The 17,339-nt window shown below is 39.2% G+C and overlaps 1 protein-coding gene across 3 annotated transcripts in view; it reads left to right on the top strand.

Annotated features, from left to right (window-relative positions):
* ZNF385B (zinc finger protein 385B) overlaps positions 1–17,339 on the top strand; it is a 148,710-nt gene that overhangs the window by 83,980 nt on the left and 47,391 nt on the right. For 2 of the 3 annotated variants that reach the window (XM_066553364.1, XM_066553365.1), the window contains one exon: positions 11,723–11,853. The exons of the other annotated variant lie outside the window; for it this stretch is intronic. In XM_066553364.1, coding sequence (XP_066409461.1) covers positions 11,723–11,853 — 131 coding nt within the window. The remainder of the gene's footprint in view (positions 1–11,722; positions 11,854–17,339) is intronic. 3 annotated transcript variants of the gene reach the window in all.

A 17,339-nucleotide genomic window follows, 5' to 3' on the forward strand; every position in this document is an offset into this window, starting at 1 on the left:
ACCTGCTTAAGGAACTCCAGCTCCTGAATGTGGAGCTGGAGTTCCTTAAGCAGGTGATCAAGTAGGCACTACCCTACACTACTTCAGCTGTATATGGCACTACTCTCAGTGCCATATAACCCAAGGATTCCAACTTTGGTTGGAATCCTTGGGTTATATGGCACTGAGTGTATTCTGGGCTATGGTTTCACTCTGAAAGGCTGTATCTGCTGGGGAGATACGTGGCATATTTTAAGCCCATTCTGGAATGCATGATGAACTATGAAACTATGTCTGGTGCATCCACAAAAACATACCAGCCTTGACCTTAACTAAGGAGCCAGTGTTTGATCCTTCCCTTGAAGATTTAGCATGCTACTGCAGCAGATATTTATGTGAGATGATATAATTCAGACATCTGCACAGAGATGGAGGGAGAGTCCATTAGAAGTGGTAATAGATAGAGGAGTTGGTGGGCTGTGATGCCCTCCCTGCGCTCCAAGTCACTCTGCACAACTCCCTCACTGGGTTCCTCCTACAAGTGCTGCCCTGTGGAATGTCACTTATTCACCTCTTTGCAGTCAGTGTTGGCATGTTTCATGTCCTCAGTGGGCTCTTCAGTGCAGCAGTTTGAGAACTATGAGTCAGCAAAGAGCATGTAGCAGTTTCTGTGGCTGTAGATCAAACTGAGGACATGAAACTGGTGACAAATACTTTGGTACCTTGTCTTGCCATTGCTTTGCACTGGGGAAGGTTCACTATAGTGTCTGACCTGGCAGCGGCTGCTTCTGCAGAGAGCTCCTCCAGCTGAATTTATTCAGCCAAATTTCACACTTGTACTGCTGCTAATCCTGGTGATTCTCTGGACTTAAAAGGAATGATGACAGATTTGCACCAGGGTAATAGATCCATGTTTGAATGATTTGCTAGAGTTTTTTACATCACGCATCATCACCCCAGATCTCAAGTTTATAAAAGCAAGCTTGCTTCTCTTGGTTTTGTAAATATGGGCAATTAAAAGGGAAAAACAAAGTTATAATATAAAGTATTTAAAATATTTCTTTGTGTCTAACCATATACTCATCAAATGCCTTCAACTGTGACTTCAAAATCTTACATGAATAATTCTTTCTCCAAGAATCTGGGTAGCATTTCAGTGTTTTTGCTTTCCCTTTTGCTGGGAGTGGTATTATAGCTACTAGAAACATCACTGGGGGTGGAAGCCACACCTTTGCAACAGCAGTATTTTTCCTCCTTTGTGCTTTTTGCCTTTTCTTTCCACTTCACAAAACCAAAACACCCTTTCTTTGAATTATATAGTTTCAACTCTCATTGTTAAGTTTTGAATATTTTAGAAATACAAAGTCATATTTCAAACCATATGCTTTCTGTTAAGTGTGCACTGCCTTTCAGTCAGAAAATCCTCTCTTCAGTCTTGCCAATCAAAAGTATGAAGTGAGGTTAGAGATGTGTGGTACTCTTGAGAATTAATAAGAATGTTTGAATGTGAATTTAAAGTCCAGTGATTGGGAATTTAAGCACATTCTTAAATCAGGCATCAGAACAGGGACAAAAAAAAAATGAAGGGCTCATTGTTTCTTCCTCACTACTCAGAATTACATGCTCCATTATTTACCGCAGTATATAACCAGGGATTTAAAAGTGAAAGGGAAATACACTACCTGTTCCAGGAGGTAAGCTAGAATCTTTCTGATGCTTAGGTTCATCTTTAAACTCGCATTTAGGATACTGTATATGAAGTATTGATTATTGCTTTTAAAATTAGAGTGAAATCTTACAGTTATTTTTAAGATAGGGAAAAGCATTATTTATTAGAACTGAGGAGGAGCTGCTTTTTAGTAGAAGAAAAACTGACAGAATAGCCATTTTGCCTGGTTTTTTAATTATGCAGCAAAATGTTGCAACATGATAACACACCAAACAACTAGTAGTGAAAGCAGTTCTGAAAAGAGGATTGAGTTTTTTTCTGTAAGATATCCTTATCAGGACATTTATTTTTATCAAGCATACTGTAAGGGTTTGAAAGTTCTTCTAAAGAAACCCTAAAAAGAATGCAGCTGCAAACCATCTCATGGCAGAGGCAAGTCAGGAAATGTGGCAAGACTAATTTGGCTAAACAAAAAAAATTTCTTACAGACTCAAGCAAGAGAGCTGTATGTGGGGGTAGGAAATGGAAAAGGGTTTAAATTGCTAAGAATGGTGAAGAAAGAGCAACATGAATCTGTAGGAAAAAAAATAGAAAATAAAATGAGACTGAAAGAAGCATCAAACATAAAGAAATCTCTAAGTGCACTTACAATACTTACAGTATACCAAATTAAAATTTGGATTGTTATCGTGAGAGTCAGATAAAACCAAAAGTTTGGGTTGCATGGAGCCAGTTTGTAATTACTTTTTGTCAGAAAGATCAGTTATGTTCATGTGACAGTAGCCAATATAAACAAAAAAAGCCTGCAAGAACATGTCAGAGTGTATCAATGAACCAGAATCTTCAAAGCACTGGCTCTGACAGACTCACCACAAAGATGAAAATACACCATGGATGAAAATATAGATCTGTGGTCCTTGTATAAGAGGTTCCAGAACAGTGAGAAAGCTGATGGGGTCACAGTAATTTTAAAAGAGAAGAAAAAATAGACTAACTTTAAGAACTAATAGGTTATCTTTCTTTTGAAGAAAAGGCAAAATGAATTATGCCAAAGTATATAAAGGAAATCAGGAGCTGAGTAATAACCAATGCAACACACGAGCAGGAATCCCTATTCTGGAATGCAGGACTGGATTGCTGTGTTCATAAGGTGAACTTGAGTTAACACTGCCATGTTGGCAGCTTAAACAGACACCATCCTGAGAGAAATAGCCAGAAACACAAAGTGGCAGGCATGAAATTTGACTGTTATGCTGCAGGGAAGATGAGGGCTAGTTCAGATGAGTCTGGATGACAATAAGATACATCAGTGCTCAACAAAATTTTTCTTTTTTGCTGCCACCAACTTGGTACTCTCTGTTTCCCAACGATGACTTCAGCTCGACCAGCTGACTGGGCTGCTTGAAGGCAAGTTTCTCTTTTGTTGGTTTGTGTTTGTTTACAGCTGGTCTGATTCCCTGTGCTGCCTCATGGGGAGTGTTAGGAGAAGAGGAGCAGTGAGGCTGCCCAGCCTGTCCTGGTGTCATCATGGAAAGGAGAGGCAGGCTGCACAGCACATTTTCAAAAAATGCTTTCAACTTCTCTTTATTTGTCTTTATTTTTAGCATACTGTTCGATTAATTACATTTAGTTTTTGAAATGAATCATATTAAAGTGATATTAATTAGTCTCTGGGAAACTAGAAGAAAAAAGAAGCCATTTTTAAAGGCTTATATTATTTGAAGCACTGTTCAGTTCAAGTGTTTGAGTAAAAAAATTCTTATTTGGTCCAATCTCAATTTAACTTAAAAGAAACATTCTCTTACCTGCTTCTTTTTCATTTTTTTTTCCTTCTCCCTTTCTGAAGGTAAGCTGAGGGTAGAGTTGCCAAAGTTCATGTCATACATTCTTTGCATCAAAAGTCTTTATGACCCAGCCTTGGCAGGGCTGGAGCACTGCTGCACCCCAAGTCAAAATAACATTTTTAGTCAGGTACTGGTGTTTCATTAATGTTCAATAACATCACAAATGCAGCAGTCTGGGCTAGCAGATCTGTTAATTTGAAATCTACTGTCTTTCTTCTCCCTTTATAAATAGAGGGTAGACAGCATCTATTTTAGTTTTATAAATTTTCAAGTTCTTACTTATTCATCAATGCTGACTTTGAGAATAAGTAAAGCAGTGCACCTTAATTCAAGAGAGACAGGATTTGTGGACTTTGATCTTCTGAATGCCATGACCCCATGCTGGCTGTAACCCTATGCTCCGAGGTCCCCTTTTATGAGCTCTTCAAAAATTTCAGACACTATTTCTTTTCATTTTTTTGTTTCTTTCTTCCTCCAGAAGTTATTTTAAATGCAGCTCTGTAGCAGACAGCTAGCTAGTAACCCTTTTAAGTTTAATTCTAAGAATAGCAGGGAAAAAGCCAGTGAAATTCAGTTTATTAGTCTTTTAGGTTATATTTTCATGTCAAATAGCAGGCTGCCCTTCTTCCAGGGTCAAGTTGCAAATACTCACATAATCACAGATTATTCTGAGTAGGAAGAGACCCACAGGGATCTTCAAAGTCCAGCTCCAGCTCCTGCACAGGACAGCCCCAAGAATCAAGGGGTACATTTCAGGCATACAGTGTGCTTTTCTCACAGATCATCAAAGCTAAACACACAATTACAACAGCCCAGGTTTGTTCAGGCTTGATAGCTGCTCACTATTTCACAGCACCCAAAGTCACAAAAGCACCATGTTGAAATGAAATTATTATTTACCTCTGAGTCTTAAGCTGTTTGTTTATATGTGTATATGTATATGTTGAAGTGCTGCAGAGGTGGTGGATTATACCCTTAGTGACTTAAGTAAGCACCATGGCACTGATTAATACTGGGAAGCCTTTACAGGACTACATGGTCTGTATTTTATTATACCTTTTGGCTTGCTAAAATCATTCATGATTGTGGGGTCACAGCAAAAACATATGAAGCTTCTGAATATTGTAAGGCACTGGTAAATTTGTAGCACTTGCCTTCCTTTGGTGAATGACCTACAGAACTCTTGTGCTCTTTCCACAGGCAGGTTCAAGTGCCTTTCTTTGTGTTGTTAGGTGAGAGAAGTGCTAAGCCTAGCTCCTGCTCTCATCTGTGGAGTGAGCTCCCTGCACTGTTTGTTTCCAGGTGTGGTGCTACAGGATGCACTGGTAACTTGTAAAGCTTGAGCTCTGGCTTGCCCCTTGCTGAAGATGTTCAAGAGTGTGGGCTCTAAAAGAAGTAGATGTAGTATGTCATCTGATTAGGAGGAATTGAAATCCTCCAGGAAATCTGATGAAGATGTTCTTGTTGCTTTAGTTAGGGGCAACAGCTAGAAAAAACTTGTATGTGTTTGATCTCCTTTGGACAGGTGCTTGTGTGCTGCATGGCCTATGCTGTGGCAGAGCAATTCAGTTCAATGTGGAACATGTGTAGACTATATGGACAATATCATAAAGGTTTCTAAATCTTCCTTTCTTCCCTGTATAATTTTTTTTTTTATTTATAAGCAGAAGGATGGTGGTTTTAAAAGCATATGCCTAGCTATGGAAATGATGGCAAGGGGAAGATTGTGACTGGTGTTGTGATGGTTTGGGTAGAAAAGGGGTGGAGTGAACTTCTTTTGAAATTTCTGGTAATTTGAGAATTGTAATTGGAAGGAAAATAGATTTCATTTCGTGGAGACCTGGGTTTTTGTTGCCAATATTTTCAAGAGGCCTCTTCGAATAACCTAAATTAGTTCTTGCAGCAATCTTTTATATAAAGGATACTTACAGGGCAATATCAATAGAAAAACTTAGAAAACAAGAAGCAACTTGGGTAACTGTATTTTGTATAGGAGATTGTGTATTAAGCAGGAAAAGCAAATGAGGCATGAAATTCTCGGAGCTGTGATGACGTTCAAGAGCGTTGGAAGCTGTGGGTGGTTAAGGGATTAGACACATCTGTGAGGATGTATTGATCTAGACCCCTCTTACCTTTGTGCACAGCACTACTGAGCTGGGGGGTTGGCATATTGAAGGGGAATAAGGAGCAAGAAGCCAGCTGCAACATAGATCTGTTTGTCCAACAAACAACAAAGGATTCCCTCAGCAGCATTCCTGGTGACAGACAGGTTTGGTTTTTGCGGGTAGCAGCTCAGTACCTCCTGAAAGAAAGCCTGTGCTCCTGCTCATGGGCAGGAGTTGGATTTTGAGAAAAATTGGGTTATGTGGGAGTTGAAGGGATAACAGATGCTAAAAAACTAACTGAAATTAAGGCCTTTTCTCCAAATTATGAAACTTTCAAGGTAATATGTGTTGGGCTCTTTTGCTCCCGTTCTTTATCAGGGAAGCTTCAGTTTGTAAGAAAACTTCTGTTCCCTGAACCAGAAGGGAAGAGAGTGCAGTGCTTATTCCTGGGACCATCACAGTCTCGGTGCTCAGCACCAAAGCACATGCACTGAGGAAAACAGTGGAGACTGTTACAGGAGTTGCACCATGCTCTGGACAATAGTGTGCCTTCAATAGTTGTTACCTGATGTGTTTTCAATCAAGGGTGACAGCAGCACAGCAAACACCTTCTTTCATTGCATTTGGGTTGGGACAGTACAAAAGGCAAGGGTGGGGGCTGGTTTAAATAAAACAAGTAAAAGGATGCTAACGATTTCAGAAAGATCTCCATTAGTCCAGATGGCAGGAGAACAGAGAGCTGAAAAAGATGCAGCTGTTTTTTCTTTTATACTTGGAAAACTTCAAAGTGAAAACAAGTCCAAAGAAATGTCTTCTAGAAGCAGATAAGAACAGAGGAGGGGGTAATGCTGCTCACTCAGTCTGTGGAGACCAGGGGGAGAAGCTTGACCCATCCAGAGGATTCTGAGAAAAAGAAATAGGGATAGACTGCAAAAATTCAGCTGATCTTAATGTAGACCAGAGCATTGCATTTATTAATAGTTGTTACTGGTTTATTAGAAAAAATCCGGCTTTCTGAGCTTGATCATGTTAAGCCTTGACATGGCACTCTATTTTTCAGTCAAACAAACAGTCTGGGTTGCTTTAGAAGTCTAGAGAATGATCTCTTTTAAGAAACTAATGGCAAATATTTCCATAGTATCTACAGATAATAACAAATTGCAATTGTACTCCAGCCAGCATGTTTCTTCTAAATATAGTAAAGGATGTTTTGTAATTTATTTAATTGCTTAGACTTGACAAGGAGCCAGTGCTAACAAACTTGCTTTGATAGCAGTACAGTGCTTGTGGCGTTCTTTGGCTTGGGAATGAAAATGCTGAGAAGAAATGTGTGAAATAAACAGTGAAGCAAAACTGCTGTAAGCTCTGCTGCTTCCCGTGCAGGTGTGCAGGTCCTGAGCCACAGGAGAGACAACTGCATGAGGGAGGGGACAGCAGCGTGAGTCACACGTCCTGCAACTACAGGAAGGACAGAGCTCTTCCTGGTGTTATGGGCAGGGAATTGTGATGCAGTTATTTAGGGAAAATGCAAGATAATCTGTTCCACTTCTAATTATTGGACTTCACTTCCTACTCCATCTGTTCTGGTATCTTCCATAAAAAACCTTTGGGGATTCCAGTTGTTATTGAAAACTATTAGAAAGGCTGCAAGAAGAATAAGATTTTTCAACTTTCAACTGCAAGAAGAATAAGATTTTTTTAAAATGAATTTTCTAACATATTTGTCTCTAAAATACTGAAATTCCAGTTTCCTATTGTTTTGTCTCAATCTTGTCCCTCTGAACTCCCCCCTCTCCCCAGTAGACATCATTATTTGTCCATATATATGATTTTGATATACTAAATGTAGAGGTTAAGGTGGATGTAGATTGCCCAATGCATAGAAATTTGTCACTCAAATACTTTTATTCAGTCCTGAGAGTGTTTATGCTTCTATTCTCTTGCTCTGAGTGTGGATTGCTTCCTTTGATAGGAGGATTAAAATATTATAGTACTATCTTTAGGTAACAGGAAAACAGGAGAGACTTGAGTATGGCTTTAGATTTCTCTATAGTTGCCTTTAATGAAGATGTTGGAAGAGAATGCTTTCAAGTCTGAAACATGATTCATTTATTTAAGTAAGCTGAAATGATTCATGAATGTCTTTTATTATGAGCATGTTCTGTGATTGAATTGGAGGGTTTTTGTATAGGGGTCTAATAATGACCCAAATCTGAGGAATTAATGAGCAGGCATTACACTTTTTTGTGTTTTTCAGTGACAAAGAAAAGCATTTGGTGAGAAAATCACAGAATTGGTGATTTTCTTGGAGCCACTTTTGCTTAAAGAAGAGGACCGGTGACTGTTTACTGTGGCCAAGGTTAACTGTGATTCCCTCTGCCAAAACTGCAGTCTTGCTAGTCTGGAATTCTGTTTTTTTTCTGTGAAGCTGGAAAAGTGGGGATGTTGGTAGAGATTCTTCAAGCCCCTGTGTTGCCTGTCCCCTTGTTGGCAACAGGCTAAAGCTTGCTTCATTGGCCCTGGGGACAAGTCTTGCCACAGGAGTGACAGACAAAAGACCTTTTGCCCCCCAAAAATATCACTTGCACTGCTTAATCCATTGCACCTTGTTAGAGGCTGATTAAATTTGGGTAAAGATTACAACCTTTCCTAACTTCTGTAGAAACATCAGAGTCCCCAGGGCCAATGAAGCAAGCTTTGGCCATGTACACACTGCATTGCAGTGTATGCAAAGCCATGCGTACATGGCCAAAGAGGAGCAGCACCTGTTACACAGGGACTTGTTTGTTCAGATAAATGTGTGTAGGAAGAAGAAAAACTTTTTAAAAAATGAGACATTTTGGGTCATCTGAAAACCTCTTTTCCTCCTCTTTGACAAGAGTAAAAGGGACCAGTGAGGATCAGTGCCTGTTGCAAAGTCTGTCCACAGCATGCATTCCCAGTACTTAGATAACTCCTGCTGTGGGAGTCAAAATTGGATTTATAAAACACTGTTTAACAAGTATGAAGCTAAAATAAGCAAATGCCTTTGGAATAAATATAACTGCTCTTTCTTGTAAAGGTTTACAGGTAGTTTAAAACAATCTGTTCTTGACATGGTAAGTTCTCTTTACCATTAAAATGCTACTGAAATTATAAACATCTGTTAAATTAATGAAAGATAATGATAATGAAGCTTGTCAGCAACACATTTTTTATGCCAATATTCCTGCTTAGTTCAGGTCTGGATAAAGATTTGGTGGAGTGGTGGTAAGAATCTATTTGACCATTGGGAGAAATGCCAGGGCAAAACTGCCCATTGCATTTGATTTGATGATTTTTCCACAAAGTGCTTCTACTTGTAATTTAGGCCACCTTGACAAGATAATTCCTTCAGAGGCTTTCAGGGGTGAGTCTAAAAGCCAAACTTCAGTCCAACAGGGTTATCGATATTTGACTGGCAATTGTTGAAGTAGTAAATTGGCGAACAAAACAAACGTATTTTTTATGATTAATGCCTTCACTAATTAGTCTGGCAGGTGTATATATTTTATTTTCTGTGTGGGCTCCAGACGTAATTTAGTCTCCTGGTTATAAATTACTCAGGCAGCAGAAAAAACATGGACTGCAAAACTAGAGAGAGATTTCAGATGTCTTTTTCACATGAAAGATTCTGTGCTCAACCAAGGAGTACAAAGAAGGTTGCATTTTTTTCAGTAGGATGCCTTAAAGATTTTATGCCACATGCTTTCTATACATTGAATAAGGACAGTATCAGAAAATTAACTTTGATTTCAAATGTCAGTCACAATCTAAGTCTATTCTGTTGGAGTTTTTTTCTGTAAAATTGGGTTAGAATATGTAACCATAGCTTCATTGAAGTACATTTATGTAAAGAGAGGATAGGTCTTCTTTAACTTCACAGATCTTTAATTGCTTATGAACTTCAAAGAGAAACTTGCAGAAGTTAGATTGATGATGGCCCTTTAGGTAATTCAATACAACATAGTTCCTGTTTGAATGCAACTCTGAAATCCAAATTATGTAAATCTACTGTTTCAGAACCAGCTAGTAGAAATAATCATAATTTTTGCAGTTGAAGATAGTTTCTTTGGATAGTTTCTCTGACACACTGCTTTCCTATTGATTCATCTTTTCCATTATGGATATGAATAAGAAACTATAGGCATGTTAGCCTTTAGCTTTTTGACGTTTGTGACTTCACTTGAATAAGCTTTGACGTACAGTTAATTAGGCACAACTGTCAATTAGTCTCACGGGCTTATGCAGGAACAAACTTGACATTTATGAAAGTATTGGGATAGAAGAAGGGAGAAAATATTCTGGGACAGTTTCTCATGCATATTTTTCCTTTCAAGTAGTGCAGCTCTGTTGGGTATGAAACATTCTCTTTGCATGGCTGTCGTTGACCCATCTTTGTGCAATCATGATTCTTTTCCTATAGAAGAAACAGAGAATAGATTACAGCCTGCTATTCATGTGCTAGACCATAATATAATGTTTACTATGCTGCAGCTGAGATCAAAATGACTGTCTCTCCAGCATCAACAAAAATGGAGCTCAGGGCTAATTATAAGTGTTCATCCAAAAAATCCATGAAGCCCCCCCATCTGGCTTCTGAACTTAGCTTTCCTCTTGGATACTATAAGATGGACTTGAAATTGTGACTGTGGAGAGAGGACAGTGAAAAGGAGGAAAATCTCTCCTTTGCCTTCAGTTTTGTGTGTACTTAACAGGCAGAAAGGGAGATCCCTTAATGGAAGACTGGTGCTCACTCAGCACATACGGACTGCCTGGCATTTTGCAAGTGGACACAAATGATTTGGTTTTATGGGAGGAGAGAAGGAAAATTGCTTGTTTACTTCTCTACCCCCCTCCTTCTAGCTCGCTCTCAGTCCCCCTCCCCTTACCTCCTGCCCATCCCCTTCCTGGCTGGGCTAGAAAAGCTCAGATGTCTTCTCTGAGAAAAAGCTCAGGTATTGTGTAAGCTGTGCTTGAGACAAGGGAAGCTCCTAGGAGGCCTGTTATGCTCCCAGCTGCTGGCCACTGATGAGTGGGAGGAGGAGGTAATTATGGAGAAATTGTGACAGAGGTAGGAGAGACACAATGACTCACCCTCCTTTAGAGGTGTGGGACACTTATGTTCCACTGCCTGCTCCTGTAGGTGTTGAATTATTTATTCAATCCAGGAAGGAGACACAGAGGGTTTTTCTGGTTTGTGGTTTTGGTTCTGTTTTTTTGTTTTTTGTTTTTTGGGTTTTTTTTTCATTTTGTATTTCAATGAGGGAAATTTTATTTGAAATCTATTTTGTATGGTTTCAGGGGAAAAATATACTCCCACAGGCATAGCTGGGAGCTGTGTGCTAGGCACACTTCTTGTGTGACTAGAGTAGATAGCTAGTTTAAAATGAATATTTGGACATCTGTGCCTGACCATTCCTTTGGGATCTTGTTGGGCAATGATTCTTAAGTGTATACAGAAAAAAATTCAGCATGTAGATTTCTAGAAAACTTTAGTTTGGAGAGCTCCAATTTATGAAATAGCATTGCATTGTAAAGAATTGTGTTCATCTGTATGCTAGCTGAGTATTTAATTGTTGGCTGTTTTCTAATATTTGCCTTGCACTGTAAAAAAGGCAAATTTTTACATGTTCAATGAAATGTTGTTTGTGTAGCACCTGATAGTTAGTCAGAAGAGGGGAAAAAATAACATGCAGATCACTATTTGGAAACAAACCTCTGGATTTCAGCATATATGTATTGTCTGTGCTGGCTGATCTAGTAGGCAACCATGAATTGCAAAAGCAGCTGATTTTCGTGGGCACCCATCCTGGCCTTTTTGGCACAAGTAGAATTTTGTAGCTGCAGAAAGGATTTATTCTACCTGCCAGTGTGATTTATATACCATATGTCTTCTCTTCAGCTTCTGAGTATCCATGGCCATAGGGAAGTGCTCTGCCTCATCTGTACTGTGTGTAAATAGGTTCCTTTTAATGATATTAACTCCTACAGAGCCTTTTCATCATCCCCTGTATAATTTTTTTCTTGGCAGTTGTGTCAGCTATACTCTGTGTGTTGCAGAAAGGAGAATACCATGAATTCCTGGTTTTGTTTGCTCTTGGCAGGCACTACTACACTTCCCACCCTTGTGCGCACACCTACCTTGATGATGCAGCCTTCCCTGGATATCAAACCCTTTATGTCCTTCCCTGTGGACAGCAGTTCTGCTGTTGGATTCTTCCCAAATTTTAACACAGTAAGTAAAGGTGTTTCCACATTTAGTTTCAGTGTATGCTTTCCAATCTGGTTCTAATATCCAGTCCTGAAGCTGCCTTAAAACAGTGCATTGCTTACATTGTTCTAGGGAGCCCTTTTATTCTGTGCCACAGTGGTGGCTTTTCCCGCTGTATGAAAGGCTTGGAGTGGTGTTCAGCCTTCTCACTGTGAATGGGGCTGATTGATTTTTAACTTGGTCTCTTGAGGTGGTGTTTGCATATGGAAAAAAACAACCCTATGCTATGCTAAACATTTGAGAAATGATAAAATTATTTGGAGCATTTCTCTGGACATGTGTATTTCTATATGCGGTAAAAAAGGAAAAAATAAAAGCTAATGGACAGACAGGTGTGACAGGTAAGACCTAAATCCTACACCGCTGTGAATCAAGCTAAGTCTAATACAACCAGGAAAGCAACTGGAGGATATTGTTAATTCTGCATAATTTTAACATTAAAGTGTAAAACTGTACAGCCAGCCAATATGAAAAATGTGAACTTGTTATTTTAACTTTATGGTAAAGCATCTTGGGTTTTTTTTTTAAACAAACAAAAAAAAAATATTGCCAAAATAATACTTCTGCGGTTCTTCAAGTTCATCAGAGCAGCAATTAAAAAAATACTCCCTTCTTTACTTCTCACTTCTTTATCAGCTCATAAAAAGGCAATGAGTGTTATCAAAATGCTTGTTTGCCATCACATTTTAGCTTAAATGTTTAAGCTAATGGCAAGAGGAGGGAAACTGTTGAGTCACTTCTGCCCAGTCAGCAGGTACGGTGTGTCTGTAGGTGACCGTCACCTGCACTGCTGCACACTGCGCTTGTCACCGTGGCTGCGGGGGGGCGGAAAGGGGAGCAGTGTCACCACCACCACACAGTCACCAGCTGAACCACTGCCAAGTGTTTCCTTCCACAAACTAACTGTCTGTCTGAAATTGGAACAGCAGCAGCATTATTTCTCCTCATCCTGTGCAAATCCACCCTGCTGCCAGGCCTGGTGCTGCAGCCCGTGGGGATGTGGGGCAGGTGTGGGGTGACAGGTGAACCAGCTTCTCCCACGTGCCAGCAGCCCAGCGTATGAACAGCAGCAAACATTGTTAATTCATTGCAGAACATGTATGTGAAAAGTGTGCCTTTATCAGGGTGATGTGAGGATGTGCATTTGCACAAAGATTTAAAAGATTAGAAAAAAACTAGGTATGTTAAAAGAGCAGGCTCAAAACTCGATACCGTATTACTAAAGAAGCAGTGTGTCACTACCATATCTAGACATGATGCAATTGATATTAATTTTCCAGCCACTTCCTAATACTCTCCGGAATTTTGTTTGTTACTGATTTGTTTACTTTCCACATGCACAGGTTTTCTAGGTGAGCTTTTTTACAGAACAGTTCATTATGACTCAGAGAAACTTTTCTTCAGAGATGTAGTTTTAGAGTTAAACAACCATTATTTGCTTTCTGGTGGTATTACTGAATATCAGAGTTGCAGTAGCCTCTAGAGACAGATTAATTTTTATATTTACACTGGTTTTGCCTAGTTTATATTTATCTGGGTTACCTTTCATTTGCCTAATTCCTGACAGGTTTCTCATTCCCAACTGTCATTTCTTTCCAAACTTCTGTAGGTTTGATTAGAAATTAGACCTGGGATGATTGGCAAACATTGCCAACTTGGTGTCTACTTCCTCCCTTGGAGTTTTGATAATTATATAAAATTATGCTGCTATACCACAGGCATTGCATATTTAAACTCTGTATTTTAAGAAACAGTGGTTCAGTACTTTTCTATTTCTAATATGTAGACTTTGCCATTTATCTTGCAAGAACTGATTTCCCTTAAGAGTCTTTCACAATGGCCTTCAAAACTCATTGGAAAACTAAGTCATTCATGGTTATCTACTGACAGGCTCATTGAATGCCAGCTGTCATGCACTTCCTTTATTTCTAACTTAGCACAACCTTTGCAAATGTAGATTTCTAGGTTTTTGTATATGTAGTCTTTTTTTTTTCCTTTTTCATTCCAAAGTGGTGGCAATAGTATATAAAAGTGTTTAAAACAATTTTTCCAGAAGATGATTTTGAGTTCAAGAAGCAAAATCCAGTTGATCCATAACATATGCATCACTCAAAGAGCCACAATCTTTTATCTTATGCAGGAAGTGAATTTTAGAAAAGCCAAAAAAAGCCATCATTTCCTTTATGGATCAATTAGGAAATCCATGCGCTTCATTCATAGGAGGACTTGTCAAGGACTGCAGACAGGGAAACCTCCAGTGTGCTTCCCTTCATCTCTTTGCCTTCCAAGGGGCTGAGGGAACCCTCCTGGGGTGCTAATTGTGCTTGCACTAGTTCATTGAAGGTGGCAGAAGGAATTGGTCTGAAACAAAACTTCTTTGGATCCACCTGCATTTTCAATGGCTGTCAGAGACAGAAACATTTTTCTAAACCTTGCCAGGAGGTGGTTTCTAACTTAACATCAGTGGCCTTAAAAAAGGGAAGTTTTTGCATGGGAACTTAATACAGTAACTACCAAGGCAGAAAAACAAGGTAAAATGTATTAACTATAAACATCTTCAAAGAAACAGTCCCTACAGTTTTTTCCCAAAAGAACTTCTCTTATTTATGGAAACATATTTAAAATCTAGGGTAAACCCTTTCTTATTACATTAACTTTGACAGTTTTCAGTTCTGAAAACATCTGTGATTCTCTAGATAAAACGTTAGTGTTTCCATTTTGTTTATGGAAGTGTTTTGATCCCTAGCTTCTCTCCACCAGGGGTTCTTTCAGCTGAAGCAGTGAGCAGACCCTGATTTTGTAAAAGAAAAGCCTACTCCAGTCATATCTTATTTTCTTGATGGAATTGTGTGATTTAGCTTAAGCTGTCTCCCCTTTGCTTCTCTTTAAATCAATAGTTCTAAATATCCTGCAGATGTATGTATAGAAATTGCCAATTCATGCCCCAATTAAATTTGTCTTTGTTCATTAGGACTTATTATATAGGAAAAATTATTTGGGGAATGATTGCACTAACTCACTGGATACCTATCTTTATTCCTCTGTATAAAACTTTTCTGTTTCAACAGATCAGCCAGAAGGGGATCTTGTAAGGGCAGGATGAAAGATTCCAAGCAAAGAGGATTGCAGAATAGGTGCTGTCTTCCCTGCTCTTTTCATATCAGTAGCAAGTAGTTTTGTCAGAACAGCAGAGGCATGATCAGACTGTCAGAGTCTGAGCCTGAGTTGCTGCATAGAAGGACAAACCCTCTGTCAGAAATGCTGCAGCAGTGGATCCCAAGGTGACATCACATTTGTCCTGGCATCAGGTTCCAAATGGAATACCCCATTTCAATACCTCATCTGAAATGCAGAGCTTGAATCAAATTATCAGATATTATTACTGAAAATGTTCTTGTTTATAAAAAATTAAGAACCATCATTATAGGAACTTCCCAAACTGGTACTTCCAGTTTGAGATGGATGTGGACCAGAAGGTATTGTTTAAGCAGAGTTCTTTTTCAGCATACTAAAATGACTCTAAACATGCCTTAAGAGGTTAAAAACTTGCATATTGATTACATTCAAAATACGTATGTCAAGTATATAGTCAATGGAAATCAAAGTTAATTTTACTGTGATCCCTGTTGTCTGTTTATTATAACATGATCTTGAATTTTACACTTGCTGGTTTCTACCACGCATTCTTTCTCTAAACCCCCTGATTCTTTATCTCCTGTCATCCATCTTCCATCTTTATCTCCTGTCATCCAGGTGTACTGAATGATGAAAGGATACTTTGTGATCACATCATGGTACATGTGCTAAAGTGGCTGAAAGCCAGGATTTATCTTGCAATGTCAAGATCACTGATCACTTCATGATCACTGTCTCCATCTCCTGATATAAGGGTTGTGTACTCCCCAAAAGAGAAATCACAAAACTCCAGTATATTCTGCCTTGTCCTGAAATGAGAGCAGTACTACATGGTTCACATTTAGTTGAAGTAGTACAGCCAGGGACCTGTCAATCTGCACAAATACATTATCAGCAGCTTCTCAGATTCTATCATCATAGAAAATAATCAGCAATTCATATGCTTCTTTCTGAGTTTGTTATGGCCTCAGGGGTAATCAAAGATTAGAGCATCTCTTGTAGCTTTCAGATTAGTGAAACATTTTGCATCTAACTAGCCCATGATTGGTTTCTAAATGCTAGTTCATACTCTTCATGTTTTAGAGGACACATGGGTTAATGTGGCCTAGTTATTGCTTCAGTGTCTTATTTCTCTTCAAGTAGCTTTATGCTGATTCTTTATATTAGAGTTCTCTCAGTGCCCTTGCAAAGTGGACCAGAGATATTTTTCATCTGCCAGTGAAGGTGAGCCAGCTGGAATGTGCTACAGGAAGGGAAGAGGAGCTGACTAGTAACTCAGTCAGAAATTTCTGACTCTTCTCCAACATTAGCCCTGCCTGGACTAAGTATCCCTGGCCTACCCCCAAGACAACTACAGGGAGGAACTAATTTTCTCTTTCCTCTTCTGCATTTTCAATTATTACTCACATTTTTATTTGCTGCCTATCTTTTCTCATTTGAAGGGCACAGTAATCACCAAGGCAGAAGCTGAGTTCAGCAGATAAGAGCACAGGGCACCCGTATCACCAGCTTCACTCGCCCCTCTGTGCCAAGTGCCTCTTCTGCCTTTCTGGCAGGACACTGTGGCTTGGGAGCTTTCTCTTTCCTTAGCAGGGTCTGAATTCAGCCACTTAACACCCTGCTGCAGTGCCAAAGTACGCTTTGCAGCACAGGATTGTATATGGCAGGAGCAGATTACAAATGCAGCCAACTGGATGTTGCCAACCCGTTATCTACCATCCTTTTTATCCAAGCACTCTGTCCCTGTGCTCTGAATTCCCCTTTTCTATTTTTTTGGAGTGCTGAAGGGAAGTGACCTTTTCTGGTCCTCTCTATCTGACTCCAGAGAGGAGGTAAAATTTTTTAAGAGCCATACTTTACGTTCATTACCCACACAGAAAGGAAATTTAAGCAATTGATTTAGGAGTAGTGTTTTGCAGGGTAGCTGGATATTTTTCTTGAGGATTTTTGTTGGTTAGGGTTTTTTTAATTAAGACACGACAATGTTTTTCTTACAAACCTCTTATATCCTTTATAATAATGCAGGCAGACAAGGACTTCAGGTTTTCCTTCTATTCCTCTTTTGAAAACTTAAAAATGTTCCTATTTCACTTCTAGTTGTTACGGATATAAAAGTTCACATTTTTCAATTCATAGCCAGAATCATCCAATTCACAACATGAAGAGTTGTCCTATTGCCATTTATTAAGGAAATAAGAAAAGTAATAGGTATTTTCTGAGATACAGGTGAGGAAAGCTGAAGTTCAGGGACCACATAATCAAGCCCAGATTCTGTCAGCACAGACCTCTGTTTGGTGGCTAGTCTTTGCTATCTC

The sequence above is a fragment of the Molothrus aeneus genome, chromosome 7, assembly GCF_037042795.1.
Source record: "Molothrus aeneus isolate 106 chromosome 7, BPBGC_Maene_1.0, whole genome shotgun sequence".
Classification (NCBI taxonomy): domain Eukaryota; kingdom Metazoa; phylum Chordata; class Aves; order Passeriformes; family Icteridae; genus Molothrus; species Molothrus aeneus.